At 37.0% G+C, this 25,434-nt stretch overlaps 1 protein-coding gene across 1 annotated transcript in view; it reads right to left on the bottom strand.

Moving 5' to 3' along the window:
* The window catches only part of LOC148426809 (threonylcarbamoyladenosine tRNA methylthiotransferase-like), a 200,824-nt gene that overhangs the window by 153,666 nt on the left and 21,724 nt on the right, over positions 1-25,434 (bottom strand). Inside the window, exon 4 of the mRNA XM_088410634.1 lies at positions 18,134-18,218. Coding sequence (XP_088266760.1) covers positions 18,134-18,218 — 85 coding nt within the window. The remainder of the gene's footprint in view (positions 1-18,133; positions 18,219-25,434) is intronic.

The raw sequence follows: 25,434 nt of genomic DNA, 5'->3' as shown, positions 1-25,434 counted from the left end.
AGACGATATTCATCTTCAATAAAAAGGAAAATATTGGCATCACAGTTTTAAAACAACAAATTTTAACCATTAACCTCTCTGGAGATAGGCCCTATCTCACGATCGTTGGCGCAGTTTGCAAAGGTAGCATGATTTTTTTTTTTTTTTTTTTTTTTAATCTCGTCAGATTTCATTCAAAGTCACCAAGGTTTGCTGAAAAATGTCACCAGAGGTTGGTAAGAGTTGACAAAGGCAGCAAGAAGTTTGCCAAACGTTCACCAATGTGTTTTTTGTTTTTCTTTTTTTTTTCCCATGTACCTTAGGTGACATACTGGCAAACTTTGCAGATATTTTGGAGAACACTGGCGATAGTCTGCGACAGGTTTGGACTACTGTTATGGATTTAAAACAGCTGATTGGTGTTGTTGATATGACTATGCCAGGGCTTTTGTACACATCAAGGCATTGCTTAAGCACTTAAGTAGTGAAAAATATGTACTTTTAACATAATTAGTGCACCTTCTTTTAACCCTCGTGCATAAAAGGTACCAATGTGGGACCTTTTCGATGATTTCTTTGTGAAATCAAAAGAAAAAGCATTGAAAAAAAAAACACTGGGGAGTTGAAATTTCATGCAAATTACATAATCATGTTAAAGTTCAAAATACAACCATGCTGCAAATTCTAAACTGTTGCAGCTTGGCGTACTAAATAGTTACGACACATATGTTCATGGGTACCAGGTTGGACATACCCACACTCATTGTTTGACTTCCTTTGCTATCAGTCGCATCGCCAGACTGATGTCACTAGGGCACATGCTACATTACAGTACAGCACTGCTCGGGTACAAATTTCACCAATGTAAACAATGACACCTCAGAGCGCACATTCCGTATACTACTTTGTATAGTAATTCATTGCTACTGTACTCACTCCACATAAACAATGGCCACATGGCAAGTGGACATTTTATTCACATGTAGCTGATATTCCTTCAGTGAGCATGCGAGGGATCGTCAGGAGACGAAATCACTGCAAGAAGCCGATAAGTTTAGAGACAATGTGTTGAAAATCCATCCATCCATCCATCCATTTTCTGTAGAACGACGATCATTTTGAGAACACAGCATTAAGCTTCAGTTACTTTACAGATATAACGGCTGGATCAGGGGTGTCAAACGGTTCTGGCCCACAAGTATAAAAATGAGATAAATGAAAAATTTCAAAGGTTTTGTGATTAATAGTAACTGGTAATATTTTATCATTAATAGGGATGTTGTACTTATTATTTTGGCCAGTATTAAAAAAAGAAAGATATATTTGAAGTTGTTGTTTTGAAGTTATATGCAGTAAATGGATGGATTAGATTTCAATGAATACATATGAATAGATCTTCCTCCATGTGGCCTGGAAGATTAAATGAGTTTGACACCCTTGCTTTGTATGGTGCAGTGGTTCTCGAATGGTCTACCTTCGGAAGGAAAAACAATTCCTTATCATCAAGTGGTGGGGCAATTTTTTAAACCATTCAAATTAATTTTGCAGAAAAACTGCACAATGGACTTGTTTGACCTTACAAAGACTCTGGGATTCCCCCCCCTTCTAAAACGCCTTTCAAAAAAACTGCTCTCATTCGGCCCGAAACAAAGTAAATTCTGCACGTTTTTATCATTTATCATTATCAATAACAAACTAAACAAATGAACATTCAAAGTAAAAAGCGAACTTTTCTACCAAAAAGATTGATATATCAGTGGTTGCAATACGGAGAAGATGATGACGTTTAAATTTAAATTTAAGTCCATTCTATTTTAATATTTTTTTCTGTGACATTTGTTAATATCTGTTGTTCGTTCTTGCTAATGTCTTGTAAATGCAGATTGCACCTTGGACTTACTTTTTTGGGGGGGACTTGAAACAGTTCTGTCGGGACCCAGAGTTTCTTTAGAATTGCAAGTCCTGAGGACCCAACCGTGTTCAGAGGGAAAATGAGCACTGCATACATATTTGTTGTAGAATTCTAATACAAAGTGAGCTCCGTGATCATTAACATGTCTTTAATAGTTCAATGAAAACTTAAACAAGTAAAATACAGTAAATAGGTCCCTATAAGTTTAATCTATGTATGTATGTACAGTATGGATGTATGTACGCAGGTACAGTAGGTAAGACGGACGGACGGACGGGCCGGCGGGCGGGCGCACAGACAGACGGGACGGACGGACGGACAGACAGACACGGACAGACAGACACAGACAGACAGACAGATAGATAAAATGTAAATGAATGTGAGTTAGGATTTGCAAAAATCAACAATTAAGCTATTACCTCACGTTTGACCTGTTTATATCCGCCAGCCTCATCTTTATTTATATAAAAAAACATCAGGCTGCCATTTATTGCAATTTCTATCACATCTTTGCCTTCTCTTTCACTGTGCGCAGCCCTTCTACAATCCCCCCCGAGGGTTCAGCATAAGTAATTCAAAGGTCAAAAGTTCTACTGTCATTTTACATGACTTAATGTATATCAAGCATGTCTGGAAGCTTTAAGTTATAGTGGATGGATGTGACATCCACTGAGAAGCCAAGTGTGTCCTTCCGAGGTCTTAATCAGCCTGTGTTATTTCAAAGTTTCTCTAGCGATACAGCAGTCAATTGTCACCCTCAAGGTGCATGAGCGATGGCTACATTTAGGGACAGAGCGAATGTCTGTAATAGCTTGCCGCTAGTAGAAAATATCTAAGGCAGTCATTTCCAGGTCACTGGATGTTTAGCAAAATATCAGATTTTTACCATGAAAAAAAAAGGGTTCATCAGGGAAAATGCAACTGGGTGCAATTTGGAAGGGCTAATTTTCTCAAAAGAGGCTGAAAACTTTTAACCAATGGCATACAAAAATATGTCAAAAAACGCTTTATGTTTTAGAATAATGCGTGAACCAACGGTCATGTTTGTGTTAAAAGTAGAGTGTGTTTGCTAAGGTTTGTGGTATCCACAGTGTCTTTGTTGACGAACGGATCCTTGTTGATCAAGTTTCAGCATCAGTTTGGTTGAATGTCGTATCCTTCAGTGTTTATATAAAGATACTTGATAGGAACACGGCAGCTGCTATGCTGGCTCTTACGCACACACACCTGTCATTTGAGTCGGTCATGTCTCTCATACCTTCTCACACAAAAACATGAAGCCTAAGTACATAATAGACACCTTTAACACTCTATTATGACAAATCTGGCCAAACAAATGGTGATAACGGATTCTCCTCTCTCCACCGCATTGCTTTTCTTCGTGTTGCCCGTGTCACTGAAGCGGTTTCACCAAATTCAAAAGAACGAGCGAGGTGGTGAGGCAGGTGCTGTTTGCATGTGTGTGTGTGTATGTGTGTGTGAGCATATGCAGGGTCAATGCACTATTCTCCATATGCCAGCTGCCAGATCAACTACATCTCACACTGACATTTCCCTGCACTCATCATTAATGCCAAGGCACCAATCCAAATGAGGTTTATATTTTAAATCATTTGTATAGCATAATTTTCAATAATAGTCCTAAAAAAAATGTCAGTGATGATTTAATATGAAGAAAAACTGTCACCAACTGGACTCATTTACAATTAGGTAATTCACATACTGTATTTATTGTCATTATGATTATTCTGCATGTTGCTGAGGTTGTGAAGTTGGTAGACAGTACAGTATATTATCAGTCATGATTCATTCACTGCATAAGTACAAAGAAGTATCATTAGAACACAAAGTTATCATCAGAAAATGACACTATTAAGTTAAAATGGTTGGTCAAAACCGACAAACAATAATGAAGAACAATAGCCCAAAAACTGAAAGATCTAAATAATTAATAAATAAATACTTTTGGGCATGTCGCCTGGCAGCAGCAGATCGATATCGAAACAAATCATTGACATGCCCACCCCTAAAATGGATGACAGAAACCTAGTTAGTTGGTGAAGTTTTGAAAACATAAGTGACTACATGGACCAGGTTTTGTAATTAGGCAAAATATTAACTTCATTTACCCCCAGTATTTTTCTTGATTGATGGGAAGCCCATATTTTTTTAGATACTTGGGAATAAGTCACGTTTACTGTATTGACATTTTTTCTTTCAGCGTCTGAAATGTCAGACTGTGTTTGAATGCAGCACGTAAACCACATAGTTTGCGGCGAGCGCCAATGCAAAAGGCATGTGCTGTACCATACATGACAGCACTATTGACTAGATCACAGGTGTCGAACTCAAGGCCCGGGGGCCAAATCCGGCCCGCCACATCATTTCACATGGCCCGCGAAACGCCCATTCCAATCAAAGTTTCCGGTCAAAATATCACATTTGTAAGTCAATTTGAAATTGTTTGGGGGAAAAAGCAAGCGCTTTTTGCCCTCACCCTCGCTCTGATTTCAAAACTAGTTGGAAGTGTGACAAATACACCCAAAATGTATTTTATCGCAGTCATCTCGGCCCTCTGACAGAAACTGTAACTGCAACGTAGCCCTCGATAAGAATGTCTTTGACACCCCTGGACTAGATGTTTCTTACCGTCCTGAATCGACAATTGGAAAATGTTTTTTATTTATTTATTTATTTTTTAGATGTGTTCATGTTGGTAATGGAGCTCATTGCTGTGATGGAAAGGCTTATGGTATCAAAAGGACTCAAGTTACCCATCCAACCCCATAGCTAGGAAGAACCAACCTCAAAATAAAAGTGTACTACATCTGTTGTTAACAAAGTAGTATTTGGTCAGTTGATTAGGAAGTTGGTCTTTGTAGTTGGCGTGTAACGGGTATTGTTGACCTTGGCAGGTCTTTTTTTTTTTTTTTCTCAGCCTATAGTTCCAGAAATGAAGTCGAAGCTGGGTAGTGCTCACTTTTCTCAACCCATGTAAATGCTTAACAGAAGTTACCTAGTAAGATATGCCCCTCTTTTTCTCCTGTGTGCATGTGAGATACAGACAGATGTTTTTGCTGGCAGTGTTTTTTTTTTGCATCATCACATCATGTTATCAAAGGTAATGTTTCAGTTGTATTTGTCTTCCAGCTAAAAAGGTTTTTTTTTTTTTCACCATTATCAGATGAATTTTTTTTGTTGAAAAAAATTTGGCGAGTCCTTTAAAGTAACTTGAAAGGAACAATCACTGTGCAGCGTCATATGGTATCACATGTTGCCTCGGTACATTTTATGACTTGTCAGAGAAACTACTGTTACTGTACAGTAATACAGAATTTTTGATAGATTATCGAAAGCATAAGTTGCATTTGTCAGGCACTGCCCTCCAAAGCTGAGGTAATGGTTCTTCTGCTATTGATTTTAAGGGATACACTAGCCAAGATGGCTTAAGTACGTATCTGGGTCAGAGATAAAATCAATGCATGCCATTCTGGATCCGTGAAAACCACCTGTCCACTGTCTGTGTGGTATCCTCTATTACGTCTTTAAAAAATGTTGTACCCATGTTGATGTTGATGTGTGTGTGTGTGCCTGCATGTGTGTAGTTATCATAACCATCATTAATAGGCTACTGTCAAAAGAGTGCACTACAGTATGCCCATGTATTTTTCTCTCACTCAAGAATAAGAATATAACTGACTACATTCTTTATTTTGAATGATGAATGAAGGAATGCAAGAAAATAAGTGAACTTAAATAGGTTAAATTTCACATATTTGATAAAAAAAAATAGAAGGAACCATATTTACTACTACATATTACTAATTTTGATCCAGCTGTTACCAAGGAATATTTGATCATCTTTATTGAAAGACACATCCTTGAAAAGGTATAAGTATGAAACAAATTATGCAAGGAATAAATATGGTGGGCCTAAAGTGGTAAACTAATCTATTAAATCAATCTCAATTCATCCATCCACCAACAATCCATCCATCACCCATAAATTAGTTTACTGCAGTACTTTACACAATATAGGAAAATATAATGGTTGAAAAATGTTTTTTCTTGTAACACAAGTTAGTGTGTTGACTTTTTGTATCCATTTTATCACATAAGCTTTAACGGGGAAACCCAAGTGAAAAGAAAACTCAATTTTGAGTAAAATGAGGGATACTAGAGTCGCAGGAGGGAGTGAAGGTGCAAAAGTAGAACGGTTATAAGACAGAATGATGGACAAAGAGATGTAATGGTGTGACCTTGTGCTCATCTGTCATCACCAGCTGAGAGAAAAACGACCTGAAGAAAAAAGCTCGAGCACCAGAAACCCATCAAAAGTGACTCTTTTCAAATCCCAATCGTATACAGCTTTACAGGGATTTTTTTTTTCCTTTCACTCAAATAAAATGCACCAAATTTACAAAGTTCACTATGTCAATCAAGGTCTTATACAACCTTCTAGATCAAACATGCTACTGTAAATTCATAAGTAAACAAAAACTTCAGAATCAAAATTCTCAAAAATAAACATAATATTGTGTTTAGACTGGTGGGCCAAAGAGAACATATTACTATATACAAAATGATGAGACTTACATGAGTAAATAATAGTACTTTGGTCAGTTTCAGATTATTTCAGTCAACATTGGGGAGTTTTCTTTCGTTAACAGAAGTGAAACAAGCATTTTGTACAGGGTGTATTTGTCCTTGAGAAAAAGTGTGAGTATTCAACGTGCAGTTTAAAAATGCATATTGAAAAAGGTTTAAGGCTGGAAACATCATTAAACATATTAAAATGAAAATATTTTTCAACTATATGGAGGATGCCACACTTTCAAAATTTGGTAACTTAAAAGGCTTCCAAGAATTTGTGTGTTATCAATGTCAAATGCAATTATTGATGTGTATACTGTTATGATACAGAAAATCATTTCAGCTCTGTGCATTTTGATTGTTCTGCAAGATTAACTAGGACACCACATTTGTGCTTCTTATAACAGTGCTAATCATTTGCAGCAAAAAAAAAAAGACTACTTTTCTACAGCCAATATTACTCAGAAGCTCAAATTAACGATTCTCACATAACAGCTGGTTACATGAGAAACGTTTGGCAAAGTAAAACCAACTTAATTGCAAGAAATATGACCTCTATTTTCACTGGCAGCTGGTTTATTTTGAACACCCACACACAGTATGTTGTAAATGGCCAGACCGAGAGCTTATGAATTGAGATCTTATGGAAATAGTAAATAGTGAGCACAGAAAAGGTGTGAAGTTGTAAAAGGACAATTGCTAGAATGCTTAATGAAATCCAGCACAAAAGTCAAAGAGAATCCCAAAGTAAAACAAAGATATAAAGTATACTATCCATGAAAATTCTACATTAATTATAATAAATGGTAATTGGTCATTATTAAATGATTTCTGAGTTGTATGTTAGGCAAAAAGTGGTCACAGATAGAACACATTTAAGGCTCATAGTGACATATAGTTGGATTGCTGGAGCTGATTTGTGAAGCTCATTGGCAAAAGTGACCTTGGATGTTGTTAAAAGAAGCACAATAGGGATAAGTTAATTCTTGATCAAATATTGTGCAAGACAGTTTGAAATAATCAACAACTGTTTCAACAATCATCATCGGTAGAGATGATTGGATAAGCAAAGCACAGTTGCAGGTGTTTACAATTCTAACGCGTCCATCCAGGCGAATGTTAAAATTTCCTGCATGTTGACTGGATATCTGCTACATGAAACAGTGTCTACATAAAAGACAAGCAACAGTTCTGTATGTAGAGTAAATAAACACTTAAAGCCTCATCTTAACTTGTGGGAATGCATCAGATACCACAATTCCCCAAATACTGTATAAGATGTCAAAAGTATGTCCTATAAATGGTGATTTAAAGTTTAGATTTTTTTTCCTAGGTGACATTCGAGGAGGATTGCATTCGTCAGCCACATAAGCCCGGTTTTGATGTCTAGCTGGACATTCTATATGGTGCATTGTCTTAAGAGTAATTACGGTAACAGGGCGAGCTAGAGGGCGCAAGTCAGTCGGCTGATATCAGGCAGTGTCTGAGTTTCAGTTCACACAGTTCATGTTATCTGAGGTTGTTACAGCATTATTTTCAATAAAAGAAGCGAGCAGATTGAATCATAGTTTGACTCCATCCTTGTTCACAGGAAGATTATTTCATATCCGTCAAATATGTATACAGTGGGCCCCCGGTTTACGAGATTAATCCGTTCCGTGGTTGGGATCATAATGCAAATTTGCCGTATGGTGGGCAATCTAAACCTATGTTAATTAGATAATGCGTGTAAAACCTCAGGTAAAAACATCCAAATTGTATATACATATTCAAAATTGGTATCAAAGTAGTATAGTAAATCTTATTTATATATAATATACATGCATACAATTAAATAACATCATAAATAAAAAATATATAAAGGATTTATTTACCTTTGAGTTGACGCTTGCTATGGCCATATTCCCTGGTACAGGTAGCCTCTTGATTATATCCAGCTTTGTTTCCAAATAAATCATCTTCTTACCTCTTTAACATTACTAGCAATCTTGGGACTCATGGATAACCAATTCAAGTTTGAATTAAGGTCTAAAATGCAAAAAAAAAATAAAAAATACGATATTGAAAGCTCTCTCACATGAGATCAAGTTCTTAGGCAGCCGTCTTTGTGACCCTGTGATGTGTTGCAGCGGAGGCAGTTTGACGCCAACAGAAAAAAAGAGCAATTACCTAAATATACCTCAAGAGGGAGGAAAAACAACAGCCAATCAACCCCACAGGTCATGACAGCTGTTGATGTTAATCATAAAGCGGGATAAATGCCTTAAAGAGGGGACGAAAAAGCTCAGCATTTCACATCTTAATGTGAAAATAGCGTAAGGCAGGGACGCCATAACCCAGGGGTCCACTGTATTTTGTTTAGTGTATTTCAGATTTCCAACATTGTGAACAACCAGTGAACGCCTCGGCGGGAGTTCGCTTTACCATAAATACCCAAAGTTGCACAGCATATGTGCTTCACCAAATTCATGATTTTGTGAACATGCCAAAAGATCGCAATTAATAAAAGAGTCAAATGGAATACTTTTCTGTGTCCACCACCCTTAACTGAATGGAAAAGTGAGGATTTCTCTACATCCTCACTTTTACGTGATCCTCTCCGTTTTAGTAAGATTCCTGTGTGTGAACAAGGATGGACTCTAAGGTGGTTCAGCCTACTCTCTCACTTCTTTTGTTGAACATATTGCCGTAACAATCTCATCTAACACAAGCTGCTGTTAGCTGCACTTGCTGCAAACAGCCACCTGACGTCCGCCCTATGGCTCATCCTGTTACTCGATTTTTTTTTTTTTTTAAGTAAGAATAAGGGCGATATAAAAATGCACATCTGCGCGTCGAAACTCGGCTTATGTGACTGACGGATCAATCTTCCTTGAATGGTGTTGAATAAAAAAATAAAATTTAAAAAAATCAAAATTTTAAGTTACATTTATAGGACGCACCCATACTTTTGCCCTTCATTTTTGGGGGGAAAAAAGTACGTCTTATATTTGGGTAATCATGGTAAATATGTATATATTTGTATCTTTTTTGTATATTTTTGAAGATGCTTCATAGAAATGAAGACTTCGAATGAGACACTATAAGAATTGCTTTCAGAAATTTCAATCTACATTCAGTTTTCCGGTGTCAACGGTTTAACGTCTTAATAAGATGTTGCTTCCTGTGAAGCAATCACCAGGCAAGGCCATCCAACCACCCACTGAGAGACTTAGCTCTTTCTTGTTTCTTAAAAGCTCAGGCAACGGCGAGACTCTCTCTCTGCAAGGAGAGAACGCTATTAACACGAGACACTACTAATCCTGTCGTATCCTAAAGTGTGAATGTGACTATAAGAAAGAATACTTACTTTCTCTTAACTGTCTGTCACAACTGATCTGGAGCTACCAGAGATAAGAAATAAACATGTTAACCCAATGTTCCAAGAAAATGTTAAACTGTCTGATTTCACAAAAAAAAAAAAATAAACGGACAGAAAATAAAAAGTCTAACGTAATAATAAATGTATTCTTCAGCAGCTTCAAAAACAGCCATGTAGTTGTAGTTTTAATCCTCAAATTCAATCACGGAAAATAAAAACAAAAGACAAGAACATTGTCTAAAATGGCTTCACATACACTTAGCCTAGCCATGCCTAGTTTAAAAGCACTGTATTGAAGTTTACACTACTAGCTGTGTCGCTTTCCATTAGAAACTAAATGGATGACATATTCACTGAGCCCTTTAACAGGAATGGATTCCTGAAAGCACCAAAAACTAAACACCACAATCCCTTGACAAAATGAAAATTTGACCTGGTACTGAAATATAAAAGACTCAGTCATTTGCATTATGCCAGGGTGAAAGGTCCCCTTTTTATTTCCAGTCCTATATTAACATGGCCTCTGAGGGTTTCAACCCACAATTGAGAATGAGCTGGGGGGGTACCAAAAAAAAAAAAAAAAACGCTCTGGAACCCTGTAGGGTGTCTTAAAAGCAGCCGTCCGTCTGAAACTCAATGGGTAAAAGCTGTTTGTGACTGCTGTTCTGAAAAGCCTTATAAAAGCCGCAGTCACAATGTGACAGGCTGTGATTATGCAGCCATTCATTTCACCAAACATTCATGTACACACACATCCCAAGCGTAACACAGAAACACATGGCCATAGTCGGATACCAGTATGACCATGTGTGGGATTTGATTTCCCTCAATCTGGGAAAAGACTTTAAGAAGTCTTGCAGTGTATCTGACATTATAAAATGTAAAGCAAATTATATTTCAGTACAGAGGTAGGGTTTATCTGCCAGAAAGCAAATATTTAAAGGGGTTCATGTATGACTACATACACACGGTCGGGAGCTAAATAAGAAGAGCTATTTGAAGCGGCAAATATTGAGGATGACATTTAGGACTTTTCGACAAAGTAATCTTCAGCTGTGTCAAAAAAATAAAGTATTGAAACTTCAAATGATTTTATTGTTGCAACATTAGTTTCAGCATTTGCCTTGCGACAAGAACAGTTTAGGTAAGCATCTGGCAACTATCTGGGGAATCCTTGGCAAATGTTTAAAACAGGTTACAAACATTTGCAACTTTGTACAAACACCATTGAGATCAAAAGAGCCGCTACTGCTGCTAGCTGATACTCGCCAACCCTGGCCCCTCAGTGGGATAGAGGTTAACATTCAAACCAATTTTTAAGATCATCAAACCAAATTTAAATAGTAATACGTGTTATGCATGCAAAGAAAATTTGAAATCAGAAGGGGGCAACATCTTTTAAAGTTGTATGACCAAAGCTAAAACTATTATACAATACATCCAGGGATCATTGGCATAAAACATGTCCATCCGCAAGGATAAACACTTATTATTGACTGAAGACTAAGTGCATTTGAGGCTGAGCGAATTTTCTATAACCTTCTTGAAGTTAGACCCTAAACACTGATGAAAAAGAGCAAAGTTGCTGGAGTAACACCGTTGATAAACTGAATGTCCTTTGACTTGACATTCCCTCAGTGAATGACCGTAAAACTTTTCAGTGCTTCTCGAAATGAGAGGAACTAATACCTGGCTATTCAAAGCCAATCGAGCTGATAAAAGCCAAGTCCATTAGGATCAGGGATTTAAACATAATTAGCCTTCCATCACATTACCGTCAACCCCTCCTGATGGCTGCTTTGCCTATCACTGTTTGTGATAAACGAGCTTAAAAAAAGACGAAGACTGTAAATTTGCTACATTCTAAGTCCACTCTGCAAAATTCTTTCTGACTGCTGTTGATGTTTGAATTTCTTGAATATTTAACGCAAAGCCTAGTGATAGAATCTGCCCTCACAACAGGAATATTTCTAAATCCTCCTCGGTCTGGACTGATGGATACTGGCCTGATTGTTACTAAAAGGTCTGTTAATACATCCTCAATGTGTACTGATTCAAAAGGTACACTTTACTCGAATGCAGTGTGATTCAGTTTATAATGAACGATAAAAAACTCATACGGTAGGTTAAAACGGACAAAGTAGTGCATCAACATGGTAGACAGGAAGAAAGCATGTACCATATACTAAGTGATTGCCTCCCCACATTCATAGCAGGCAAAGAGCAAAGCCCCAAGGTCTTTACAGCAGATAAATCAAGAGTTCTGACAATGCTGGTTTTGGCTACAACAACAGAAGACTGCTTGTTTTGCCCACTCACATCAGAGTTGAATAAAATGTGACATTTCACCTTACTATCGCAAAACAAGAACAAAACATGCCACAACACAGAATAAAAGAAAGGAACAATGACTTCACTTTCACAACTTGCTTGTATTCAACACCAGCTGCATGAGTTGTTTCCTCAATGCTTAGAACAGGAGTTAGCAAGTTTTCGGCACTCTGAGAGGTAAAACGAAATCATGTTTGTCATTCTGCAAACGCTAACTTTCATCTACTGTTTCTTTGAAAGTAAATATGTATATTAACATAGTAACACAATGCCTAAGTTAGCATACCACTAATTTACATTTACTTTCCTTGACAAATAAAATAATAAATCGTGTGCCATGAATTACAGGGCGATTTAAAAAAAAAAAAAAAAGTCTAATTTTTCCCAAACTTTGGCTCAAATTGTCAAACATTACTCTTCTTCTGTACGGTACCAAAACGGACATTATCTATGATAGAGAGCATAGCATAGGTTGACAACACAATGGACATTAAAAAAAAATAAAAACCTTGTACTGATTGGCTTTTTGATTAATCAGTCAATAAATTGGATTATTTATTTCAGTTTCCGGAAAAAGAAAAACAAAAAAGAAAAGATTAAAATAAAACAAAAATAAAGTTAGATTGTAATTCGGTGACATTTGTGTGCCTTAAGGCCTCCTAGAGTAAAACTATTGGTACCCGAATTTTAGACTACACCATTTACATCCAATCTGTCATTTCCCTCTGCTTATCGTGCTCCTTCTCGATTGGGATTTTCATTTGTGTGTGCTGTGAAATGTAGGCTAATGCCCAGCAGAACTGACAGATTTAATGCCAATCCCTGGGTTGCACCAAAACCAGCCCCAAAGCAGCGCTTTTGTGTGTGTGCGCACGTTTGTGTCGAGTCAACTACAAATCCATGTCTTGTCTATGGGAGTCAGCGAACACAGACTTTAAAAAATGCCTTCAGTCGAAAAAGGGGAAAAAATATAAAGGTCACTCTGGATTTCAGGCCGTTTATAACACATGACAGTAGAAGAGTACTTTATGGTGTCATGCACTTCATTCATTTGTAATCTATGTCTTCACTGTACAAAAACAACAAAAAAAGTATTATTCAAACCTCATGACTGTATGCAAACGATGTACTGACCTGAACAACAAGATACTTTGAGGTTTAAAATGTGCTTTAAAATTAACTTAATAAATGGCAAACCTTGCTTTTCTACCTTTTTTGTTTTTTGCAATGTTGGAAAGCACTTTTACGTGGATTCAATTGCAATGTTTACATAACGTGCGTAAAATTAATAAAAGAATTAACCAAGCAAAACAAAATCAAGTACATAAATAACTTTCAAAAGCCAACATAATATAACAAAAGTAATACTGTAAGGTGGTTCATGTACAAAGAAAGTTTGTCAAGCAACATACTGAATTAAAGAAACAAGTGGTTTACAAAATTGAGGCCAAAAAGGGTTTAAAGTTTAATGTCTGCCAAGCAACACTGCCAAGAGAGTGTTCCTAGAGGCCATAGTAATTACTTGCAACACCAGAGCAAACATCTGGCTAAATACACAATATAAGCAAAGCGTATACAATTTGGAAATATTCCAAGAGTTCATTCTGTGTGTTGTGTGTCCCTTTTCAATTAAAAACTTTTCCCCCCTCACTCTCTTGTGGTTGCTTCATGAATATTAAAATGATAATGAAATGAATTTAAATAAAACAGGGGGATTGGTGTGTTTTAAAAAAACTGATGTACAGAACTCTGAATCGGTTCTAATTCATTAAGCAAACATTCTCTTGATCATAAAAATTACTAGAGACAGCCAAGTGGAAAAATTTAAAACGTGTAAAAAAATACAAGCGTAAACAGAGCTGTTTAATTACATGCTGGTGAGCAACAGCTTCTTTAACACAATGACAGTCAATTATTTGAAAGGTGTCTCACACTAAATTAAATTATTAAGTTTACAATTTCAAAGCACACATACGTATATCTCATTATCCACGCTGCTTTGCAAGTTAACATGCACAAGGTGCTTTTCCATCCACTGTGAGACTTAATTGTTGCTGTTATCCCCCATGTGAAAACTCAATAAAGAAATGGTTAAAAGAAAATAATAAATCATGCACAAGGTGCTGCATGACCAGTTTATACAACAAAGTGACAATAGTGAATTCCTGCTTAAGGAAAATAGGTAAAGTAAATTTGGGTATGATTGAGACCAAATGTGTTATGTGTTTTCATATGTGCTTATACCTACAATGCGTTTGTGACTTTAGGTATGTAGGATATATATATTTTTTTTTTCCGCACTATAAGGCGCACCAGATTATAAGGCGCACCCTCAATTAATTACATATTTTAACACTTTTTCAATCACAATATAGTAATACTCAAAGTAATAACAATGATAACTCAAATAATAACTCTAAACTCTCAATAGCATAATAACTCAATGTCAATATGAGCAACCTTGTTCAACTGTATACACACAAAAGAAACAGGTAAAGCTTACTTTTTTCAGTTCATTCCCCATCTACAAATCTCAATCTCAATATTGATCCATATATAAGGCACACATGATTATAAGGCGCACCATCAGCGTTTAAAAAAAATCAAGGCTTTTAAATGTGCCTTATAGTGTGGAAATTACGGTATACGTTGAAGGTAGTGGCTAGCGAGAGTCAGTCTGGGGATCTGAGTTTGAATCTCACTTAAAACATCTCTGTGTGGAATTTGCATGTTTGTAGCTATTGATGTACAGCAATATCAAAATAAACTCATTTAACATCAACACCGAAAGCTCATGTGTGACAGTGATAAAAATGAAAACGAAGGGTTAGGGTTTTTCAGTGTACATATACAGTAGTTGTTACCGTTATAAACAAAGCTGTAGTTGATCAAGTTTACATTTCTGTACTTATTTTATTTTGTGAACAACGATGCTTATTCAATTTCCAATTGAGGCTTTTGTTTGTTTTCATTAACGTTAGTATGATTAGTGCAGAATACCAAAAGCTGGGTGGTAAAGGCACTGAGCACCAGCAACACCAGAGGACAAACGACATTGAAAATGAAAGTCAATATCTTCTCCTTCTACTACAGCTGCTGGTCAGGCATTACAATTTCCTTACAAAGTAAGAACCTTGTTTCGCATTATCATATTTCTCTGAGTACAAGTTGAGTTTATTTTTTTCCTCCCCTAATTTTCAATTCCCATATTAGGAGGAGAGAAAACAGAGCTTTTTCATGTATCTGTGTTTGAGGATGTTTGAACAATTAAGGAGGAGAAGGAGAAGAAATCCGTAAGTCAAATGGGAGGGGCTAGTTGGCGTGTCAGATAGTGATGATGAATTTTAGGGCTTTTCAACAAATTCATATTCAGCTATTTCAAAACAATAAGACTTGAAACTTCAAATCATTTTGTTGTTGCGATATTAGTTGCACACGTGCAGGTTGTCTCACACTTGTCTTGTTTCCGCCCCATACCCTCCCCCATTACAGCAACAATTATGTTATTCAAAATGCATCCAAACGTAGTGTAATTTCATCATTTTAATAACACACAACATGTGTTATAATTGGACAGCCAATCTATGTAACCACTAAAGTCAGCAGTAGACTTATAATTGTTTTTTTGTTTGTTTTTTTGGGGAAAATTCACCCAAATTGAAGTAAAAAAAAAGGGGGGGAGTCACCGTATAACAGTGATCAACTCGTATTCTGAGAAATATGATAAGTTGTGATGGTGTGTAAAATGTAAAGAAAATTAGATCATAATATTTGCAAATCCTTTTTAACCTATTCTCTATTGAATACAGTACAAAGACTTGATACTGTATTGTGCAACACATTTTCAATGAAAGGTAAACTTGGCAGGTTAGTCTAATACTCACTTTTAAGGAAAAGACATGTTCCTGCAACAAGTGCAGAATGTGGTTCATGTGCTAAATGTGGTTTGGCATTTCTGTACTGAAATAAGTGGGGGCTCCATGAGAAAGACGTTGGTTGAATGCCAGTATATGTCGTTCCAAAACCTGGACCAAGTACCTTTCAGCAATGTATACCAATGATTCCAAATTGCATGGTATAGTTTTAACTTGAATTTACAGTATATATGCAGTGACTGACTGTCTTTTCCCCATTCTTTGTTGACCTTGCCAAGCTTTTGGGAGAAAAAAGTTGCAGGCATCAAAATGAAAATGAGAAAATATCTGCAGCAGAACAATAACCTTCATCAGTTTGAACATTAAATTACTTTTTTTTTCTTCAATCAAAAACAGATTGAAAAGGATTTGGATATCATGGCATTATGTTTTTAAAGATTTTTTTTTAATATTCCAACTTCATTGGAATTGGGGTTTGTAAAAGAGAGAATATATGTTAAACTCCTCACAGATTATAAATTTCCCCTGGTGTGAATTAGTACGTAATTAACAAGGTGTCTGTTCAGGATGTACCGTGCCTATTGCCTAATGGAAGCTGGGATAGGAGCCAGCTCCCATGGAAATCACACAGAGTAAGATGAATATACAGTGGATTGATGGATGAACGATGGATGAACAATGTACACAAGTGATATCCCCATCTGCTCACATTTTCTCATAAGCTCACCCTCCAATACATTCACAAGCATACTTGGCAGGGAAGACTGCTGTGCCCCAGTTCTCCAGAAGTAATAAAATATATTTTCACTCTGCCTCTCCAAACCACAACAGAGGGGTGGGGCGGTGAAATCCATTTTCACTCAAATCCCTGAAAATCTAACCAGTAGTAGGCAGAGGAATATTTAGCCGCATCAAAATTCAAATTCAATTACTATCATGATTAAGGGAGCTACTGTACAGTTCAATGTGATTCCATTCAAGATCATAAAGGAATAGGAATGGTATAGAAAAGCTTTTAGCAATACTACTACTCTTAAATATAGTACTCATCGATGTGGTGCCTTGATGGCATTCTTATCTGTAATTTCTTTGGTAAAACATCAAAACAAAAACAATTAGGAGTTAGTGTCCTGCAATTAAATGAAATACATGTAAAATAAATAAATATATACACAAGTATGCAATTCTTGAGTAGTCATCTATCATTGATACATATACAAAGTATCACTATCAATAGAACTTTTCATACAAAAAAGTTCCCTCAAAAAACATGAAAGATTATTTTAAAGACAGGTCAATATTTCTGTTAATGTTATATTTTTATGCTAGCTTCTAGTTGCCGATTCTAAAACGGCCATTAGTAGGCGTCAGATGCTGGTATGACTGTCGCGAGTACTGATACCATGAAATAATGTTTGTATCGTTATGGATACCATTAGCTGGTGTCACGAATTGAAAAGATGTAAGTTCACAAAAGGCCTATTTTTGTCACCAAAAAAAATCACTCATCGGTCACTTATTATATTTATATATATAATATTATTTGTTTGAATAAAACAAGGATCATAAAAGATTAAATTCATAATTTCCTTGCAATTGTATGCTGAGAAATGCTGTTCCTAAACTGCTATTGTTCATGCAGTTGTTCACAAAGTAATGAACCTTTAGCTATGACCAAACATTTTACCTACTGAAAAATGGGTCCTAACATATAAAATTCACACAAAAGACCCAAATCAAGGTCAGTGACTTTACTGTGAGAGCTAATATAGTTTAGTACCAAAATGATATAAAACCCAGTGAATCATTGTTTTCGCTCACCAGTACAATAAGCGCTGGGTGTGGGTGTACCCCTGATGAGGGAAAATTAATCAAAATGCAAAACAGCTTCTAGCTTAATTTGACTATGTTTATGCAAATGTACACGCCTTTCTCTAATTCTCTGCTCGTGTGTGTAATGTGTATTGAAATAGCTGTTTAGCAGTTTTGAGAAATGTCAAAGCCAGGTGGCTGACTAAAAAGTAGAAGAAAAAAAGAGTTCATAGAAAATATTGGTGGGAGAAGTAAATGTGAGTTCCGTACTTGATTGAGTTTCTGAAGTGGTCTTCTGCAGGATTTTTGACAGTGCAGCTGTTCAGAAGCCACAAATCAGCTTCTAATGGATCATCTGTTGGGGGAAAAAGTCAGGGATTCATTATGAATGATTAATCATGCAAACATGTAGGTTGAGAAAAAAGAAAGTGATTTTAAGAATAGAAATGGTTAGATTCATTCAAGGTATGTTTGTTACGATACTGTTGAAGTTTATTTTGTGAGCACATATTGTCTTCATTCATAGGGCATTGTGTCCTGTATGATGACAAGGTCACCGTACCCGAGAGATCCAGGTTAGGTTTTTAACTGTGCTTGCTATTCAGTTCTCATCATCAGTGTGCCAAAGTTACTTGCAATGACTCAGCAAGTAAGTATGCTTATATTTCAGCAACTCTATGAAACGATGTGATTGGGAAATCTCTGGAAAGTTAGATTTGCATAATATTTGCATGGGTAGGGTGTGTGTAGCCAATGGCAAGGGAGTGATTTGCTCAGTTTTTGCATATCATGGCCATAAGGCAATTACGTGAAATGTTGTGCAGATGTACGCAAAAAACTGTTGACTTATCTAATGAAGAAACCCCCTGAGGGCTAAGACAAGCATCCTGGAATTTGTGAGCGTGTTTGTACCTAAAAACTCTGTTGGTTGTCTGCTGAGAAGCATACTTATGAATGATAGTACGAACCTTTGGGAAAAGAAATAGGAGTAGCAAAAAAAAAAAAAAAAATTCTAAGGCATACAAATACTGCTGCAACCATTCACTGCTGACCAGTTTGACAACTTATCCCGTTTCAGGATGAGAATGTTAAGGAAGTTGGGGGTTTTTTTAGACACAATTCCCTTACTATCCTCTCCTTTACCAGCACAAAATTAAACTCTTTTCCGCACTCAATTACTAATACTCAGGGGTGGATAACTTACATTTTTTTGCTGGTCAAACATTTGTCGTTCGAGCAGATCTTAGCGCCCTTTCCGACATCATCAGTCCATCGTTATTTTCAAGCCAGATAAAATAAACAAACTTGGTTTATTCACTCAACTGAACATATTTCTCCACTGCTTGGTGATACTGGTTACTGTTGTCACAATGACTACAGGCTGGTTGCAGTTTGAACTATAAAGATGCAGTAATATAGCAGATAAACATCCAAGGCAGTTGAATTATATTTCCGTAAGCAAAACAGGGCATGGCGAGCTGACCTCTGACGTTATGTATATCCCAACGATTACAACGACGGATGAAAATTGCAATCCCAACATTTCTAATTCACCGTTCGTTTGAGCAGTCACGTTATTCGTCGGCCCGTCAGCAACTGACAGACAGTCTGTCAGTGCTGACAAATGGCCCACCAAATGATAACGCATCATTGACTGATTAATACATTAATTGATTTGAATTAGTTAAAAACAACATTCAAAATACCAAGTACAATATTAAGGAAAGCAGAATGGGATGCTACACTGCACTTAGACTAGGCTCTAGCTGCCTAAGTACAAGCTACAGGTGATCTATTTTGGTGATCGGCAAAAAAGCCACTGATTGACTTAAGACCCTCACATAATTTTTACAGAAATTGGCTGATCACAGTCATTTCTCAGTTGTTGGTAAGGCATTGTTATAGTTGTAAGCATATGTGCACATACAGATCGTTCTGACTCAAAACCAGCAAAAATCATACTGTAATTCCAAATCATACTGTAATTCCATTTGGAACCCTCGAAAGAATCCCCTGATTTAAATTGTATCAAAAATATTGCAAATATTACACCGGACCTCAAAAGCTCAAAAAATTGCTTCAGTAAAATACGTGTCGTAGTAGGGCGCATGCTATGTGGAAATAAATTGGACAACCCTTCGCTGTGTACCTTTGTGATATGTCTCAATGTGTTTGTATGTGTGCTATTCATATAGATTGTTTTCCACAAAGAAACTAAAATCCATGAACACTCCTTCTATATGTGTTTATTTGCATGGATTCCATTCCAAAATAATACCGATTAAACAGATATTAGAAAAGAAACACCTGTGGTCAGATTCTGTTAGTGTACTGTATACACCTACCCAAAGTCACAAAGCATTTCATTTACAAACTAACTATGAAGATTGGGAGCATTCAAAGTGGATTCAAACTGAGCACACATATTAAATGAATTATATGAAGCAATGTCGGGCTAAAATTATTTTGGGGAAAAAAGACAAAAAAAAAACTTTCATTCCGTGCTGAATGTCTGTTATTGATTTAACCACAGGTGTGTGAAGCACCCAGCAGAGATACTGAGATGAGGCTCAGCTGTAGTGTCAGGGAGCAGGGATCCACATAAACAACATCAAGCAGAATGGGAATAAGATAATTTCCCCAAATTCAAAGCATGTAGATGTGCCAGCATACAACCTCAAAGTGTAAACTGAGTGATTTTCTGTAATTATGCAGGCAGCTGCTTTACCCAGAGACCTGCAAAATAAAGTGGACCCCGGCTTACGACGTCCCTGCCTTACTTTTTTTTTTTCACCTTACGACGTGGATCACAACATTTTTTGTACCCGCTTTATGCCATTTCTTTCACCTTACGACACATCCAACATGGCGGTCAGTGTGCATGTGTGTCCGCCATGTTGGATGTGTCCGCACTGATACGTCTATACATGCGTCACTGCTCACGTCACTACAATGCTGGTCTGCTTTTGGTCGCTGTCAAGGTCAAAAGGTCCGCATGCTAAAGACTGGATCTCATCTCAAAATAACATATTTATTGTGCATTTTACTACTTACTTCAAACTCGAAAGGGTGAGCCATGGCTCCCAAGATTGCTAGTGATGTTAAAGGGAGAAATAAGAAGATGAGTAGTATGGAAACCAAGCTGGAGAGAATCAAGAGATACAAAAAAAGGCTAGGCTAGGCTAGGCTACCCTCACTAGGGACTATGGCCATAACAAGCTTATCACGTCACTCAAAGGTAAATAAATCATTTCTGTATTTTTTATGATGTTATTTAATTGTATATATGTATATTATGTATACGTAGCAGTTTTTGATACAAATTTGTAATATGCATGTACAATTTTGATGGATTTACCTGGGGTTTATTAGCTATATAACAAAGGTGTGGATTGCCCGCCATATGGCGAATTCGCCTTACGATCCCAACCGCGGAACAGATTAATTTCGTAAACCGGGGGCCCACTGTAATAAGTTTCTCCTAGAAGTAACCCAGAAAGGATACAGTGTTCCTTAAAAAAAACAAAAAAAAACTGGTTCCATAAGACTTCAAAATGTCTTTAACATTCCAAATGGTCTTGCTAAAGTGAAAAATAAAACAATGGTGCTGCTTATGAGCACTATGCAATTCTCATGGTGATTAATCCATGCGACCTGCTTGGGTTTTCAGATTGTTTGTTGGGAAGTTTAGAGCAGACAGATCTTATATTGTCATGTTAGAAAAAAAGCTCTGGAGACTACAAACCTTTGACACGGACTTCTTTAATTGACACTCTCCATTATGAATCAATATGATTAACTTAATTTCTTTGCCTACTTAATTCGTACCTTGTCTTGCAGACATGGAGTCCTACTTTGCAAAGCTGTCTACACTATGGAAGCTTGGATGTGGGTCTAATGGGGCTAAGCACATTCAAGTATTAGTATAGAATTTCATCCAGCCATCTATTTTCTATCACCTTCCTGTTGCAGTAAGGGTTGCAGTAAGTCACAGCCTTTTTTGCTCTTCACAAAAATCCAAATGTGTTCTTCACTTATACAAAAAGCTAATAAAAATAACACTACTAAAAAAAATGTTTTTTTTGTTTGTTTACACTCACCTGTGATTTGCTTTATTTTCCTGATGCCAACCAAGTTTGTTTCTCCATCAATCACTTATATTAACTTTGACAGAAACGTTTTTCTTTGTGCATAAGCAAAAATAGACTTGGGACTGCAGTAGTCACTTTTGTCTAAGCATGGATGGCAGATGAAGCGGGGAACCTTGGCAAATAATTGCATTTGGTATAAAAGTGTTTGACTTCCCTTTTCTGGACTGATAAATACAAAACAAGTTTACTTTCAGATTGTCTATTTGGCCCTGGTTCTCTTTGGCGGCTAACATTATTCCCATTTAAAAAAAAAAAAAAAAAAAAAAAGATGCTTGGTGGAAGAGTGGTTGGCATGTCCAGCTCACAGTTAAGGGACCAGAGTTCAATTCCAGCTGGCTCCGGCTTTTTGTGTGGAGTTTGCATGTTTTCCTCGTGCCTACGTGCGTTCTCTCCGGGCAGTCCGGCTTCCTCCCACACACCAAAAACATGCAAGTCAGGTGAATTGGAATGCTAAATTGTCCTTAGGTATGATTGGGTCCGTGAATGGTTGTGGGCCTCTGTGTGCCCTGCGATTGGGTGGCAACCAGGGTGTTCCCCGCCTACTGCCCGAAGTCAGCTGGGACAGGCACCAGCAAGCCTGGTGAGGATAAGTGGCCATAAAAAAAAAAAAAAAACGGATGGATGGATTCATTTTTTTGTATGTTTATCACACATTGTTGATGATGCAGTCTATATTGTGCTATTACAATGTACCTGTTTTTTTATTGTTGTTTTGATTTTTAATAATTTCTGTGTTTAATTGCCAAAAGGTGAGTTTAATAAATGCTATTTTGCCTGATGTGTTCATTTGCTGATTTTTTTTTTTCCACAAAGGGTCAAATCAGTGCACACTAACATTGTTATTTAAGTTAATTAAGGTTACTAGTGAGCTTCGTTTGAAGATGTTTTGTGTTGAATAATTTAACTAAAGCTTATGTAATAGTGCTTTACAATTGTTTACATTCTAGATGCATAGTGTAGATTTGTGCTTTGTAATCCTCTGTCTTGAATAATTTGAAGTTCATTAGTGGCATTTATACCCAATTGCAATTCTTTTTTGAGGATGGTGTAAAATATACACTGATTTTGTAAGCCCCACCTCACCTCCAAAATAGTGGGGATTCAAACCTCACAAAACTTTAATGCTGCCTGCTTAATTACATAGTATTGTTCTAGTTTTAAACAGTAAAAATGTGTAGAAGAGGTTATGCATTTAATTTTGTGCAATGTTGACATTTTTAACGGCTGTACCAAACTCAACTGATATATATTTCTGATTTCCCTAGGCTTTCTGCTCCAAAAATACTAATCTATGTTTTTTGGTCCATGTAACATTTTCATTTCAGCTGAATAGATCCAAACCACCTAAGAGTTTGTCTGGCCAATTTTTTGGGTGCACAGAGGGGTTTAAATGATAGCGTTCACACTTGATCAAACAAACCACACTCTGAGAAATAGCACCAGAGTCCATGTTATCAAAAACAAACCTCTGAAGTGTGAAATACCCATATATTTATATGTTTTGCTTGATTCTAATATCAATTTTATAAGAGATTACTTTGGTAGTCGGGTGCTGCAGAGGACATAAAAATGTTTTTAGGGGAAGCTGACCGCATGTTTTACTTGATGCAAGACTTTAAATATGCGTTGTGCATCTTTCCAGTCTGATGCCACTGGCAAATATGGAAATGCAGCAAACCTACGAAGCAAGTAAAAGTGACCATCATGAGTAGAGACCAAAAAGGGCAACTGTAACTATCCTGTGAATAATTTAGATTTGGTAAACAATATTGAAAGTTAAAGTGTGTGTCTGCATCTGTGTCTATGTGTATGTGTGCACATGCAAATGTGTGCAAGAGAACGCAGAAGATGCAGACAGCGGCCACCCTGGGGCTCACTTATACAATGCTTGTGAGCTTCACACACATACTGTATCATGACCCACTTTTCAACCCGATCCCACACACACATCGCCTCACGCACGCGCACACAAATGCATTCGTGTTGTCATTTCTGTCTTCTGCCCTCCATCCTTTCTACCCCATATCTCAATGCTTCCCTCCCAGCAGGGCCCCTCTTATCTATCTTCACACACGACACACACACACCAAACACCCGACACGCAGAGGACATGCTGACCTTGGCATGCAGTGCCATAGTGGGTTAGAGGAGCCAGTAAGCTGGTGCAAACTGTGGCTTTGGGGTGAATAGATACACTTGACTGAGCTAACAAGGCCTGTCTGCCCTTATTGGCGAACCAGACTATTAGATGCCAAGCTGGCTCAGAGGACAGGTGGACTTGAAGGCAGGGTGGGGCAGTGACCTAAGTCATCTCCATCAAGACAACTTAGGTAATTTACTTTTGACTGCCGTAATTCTCAGAGAATGAGTATTTTTTCCCCTCATTTTCAACCTTCATATTAGGAGGCTCAAATTATAACTGCATAACTCAAAAGATCAGAACATTTTTTAATAACATTAATTCAAATGCCATGTCATTTACAAGGCTAAAAATTATTATGAATATGTCTAATTCGATATAGTATGCATTTGTTTGAAAGTGTTTGCAAAGAACATCAGAAAATGAACTTTCGTCAAGCGCCGCCTAGTTGCTTCTTTGTTGTCAACAACAAGGTTGCGTGGATATTTTTTCCAGCGGACTTCGAAAAATTATGAAAAGGAAAGGACAGCTTGGCTTGTCTCCAGCCTTTGGATGTGCACTTGAACAAGCCGGCATGGATGCCGGCAGTTGAAAGAAAAAACAGCAAAGGGTAACAATCCACGCTCTGATCTCACAACAGTCATCACTTGGGTGAAGAACATCCCAAGTAAGATGATCAGCAAATCATCTCCGAAAACCTACATTTCAAACAACTTGGACAGGTCAGAAGATGACTGACCAAGGAAGCGTAACGAGGATATTTGCGCAAATAACAAGCAGGAAGGAGAGGATGTCAATGGGAGGCGCAATTTGGCGTGTCAGATAGTGATGATGCCTTTTAGGGCTTTTCAACAAATTATTATTCAGCTTTGTCAAAAAAAATAAAGCATTGAAACTTCAAATCATTTTATTGTTGCAACATTAGTTTCAGCTTTTGCGTCTACGCACACATGTACATTGTGCGTACATGTAAACATGTACGCACACACCCGCTCCCCCCACAATCGTTAAATTGTGTTATTCCACATACAAGAAATGCATCTAAAAGTACCGTAATTGCGTTATTTTAACAACACACCACACACTGTGTGTTATAATTAGAAAGTCATGAGTTATGTAGCCACTAAAGTCGGAGGTAGACTATACTCGCATATTTGTAAAATTCACCCAAATTAAAGTTAAAAAAGGGTTGGGAGGCGGGTCAACTTATAACCGAGGTCGACTTGCACTCGGAGAAATACGGTACTTTAAATGAGTTTTTTGTAAAACAATACAGTTTT

The sequence above is a fragment of the Hippichthys cyanospilos genome, chromosome 3 (genome assembly GCF_059441005.1).
Source record: "Hippichthys cyanospilos isolate Australia breed blue-spotted pipefish chromosome 3, RoL_Hcya_1.0, whole genome shotgun sequence".
In the NCBI taxonomy this organism is placed as follows: Eukaryota; Metazoa; Chordata; class Actinopteri; order Syngnathiformes; family Syngnathidae; genus Hippichthys; species Hippichthys cyanospilos.
This window is presented reverse-complemented; position numbering and strand designations above follow the sequence as displayed.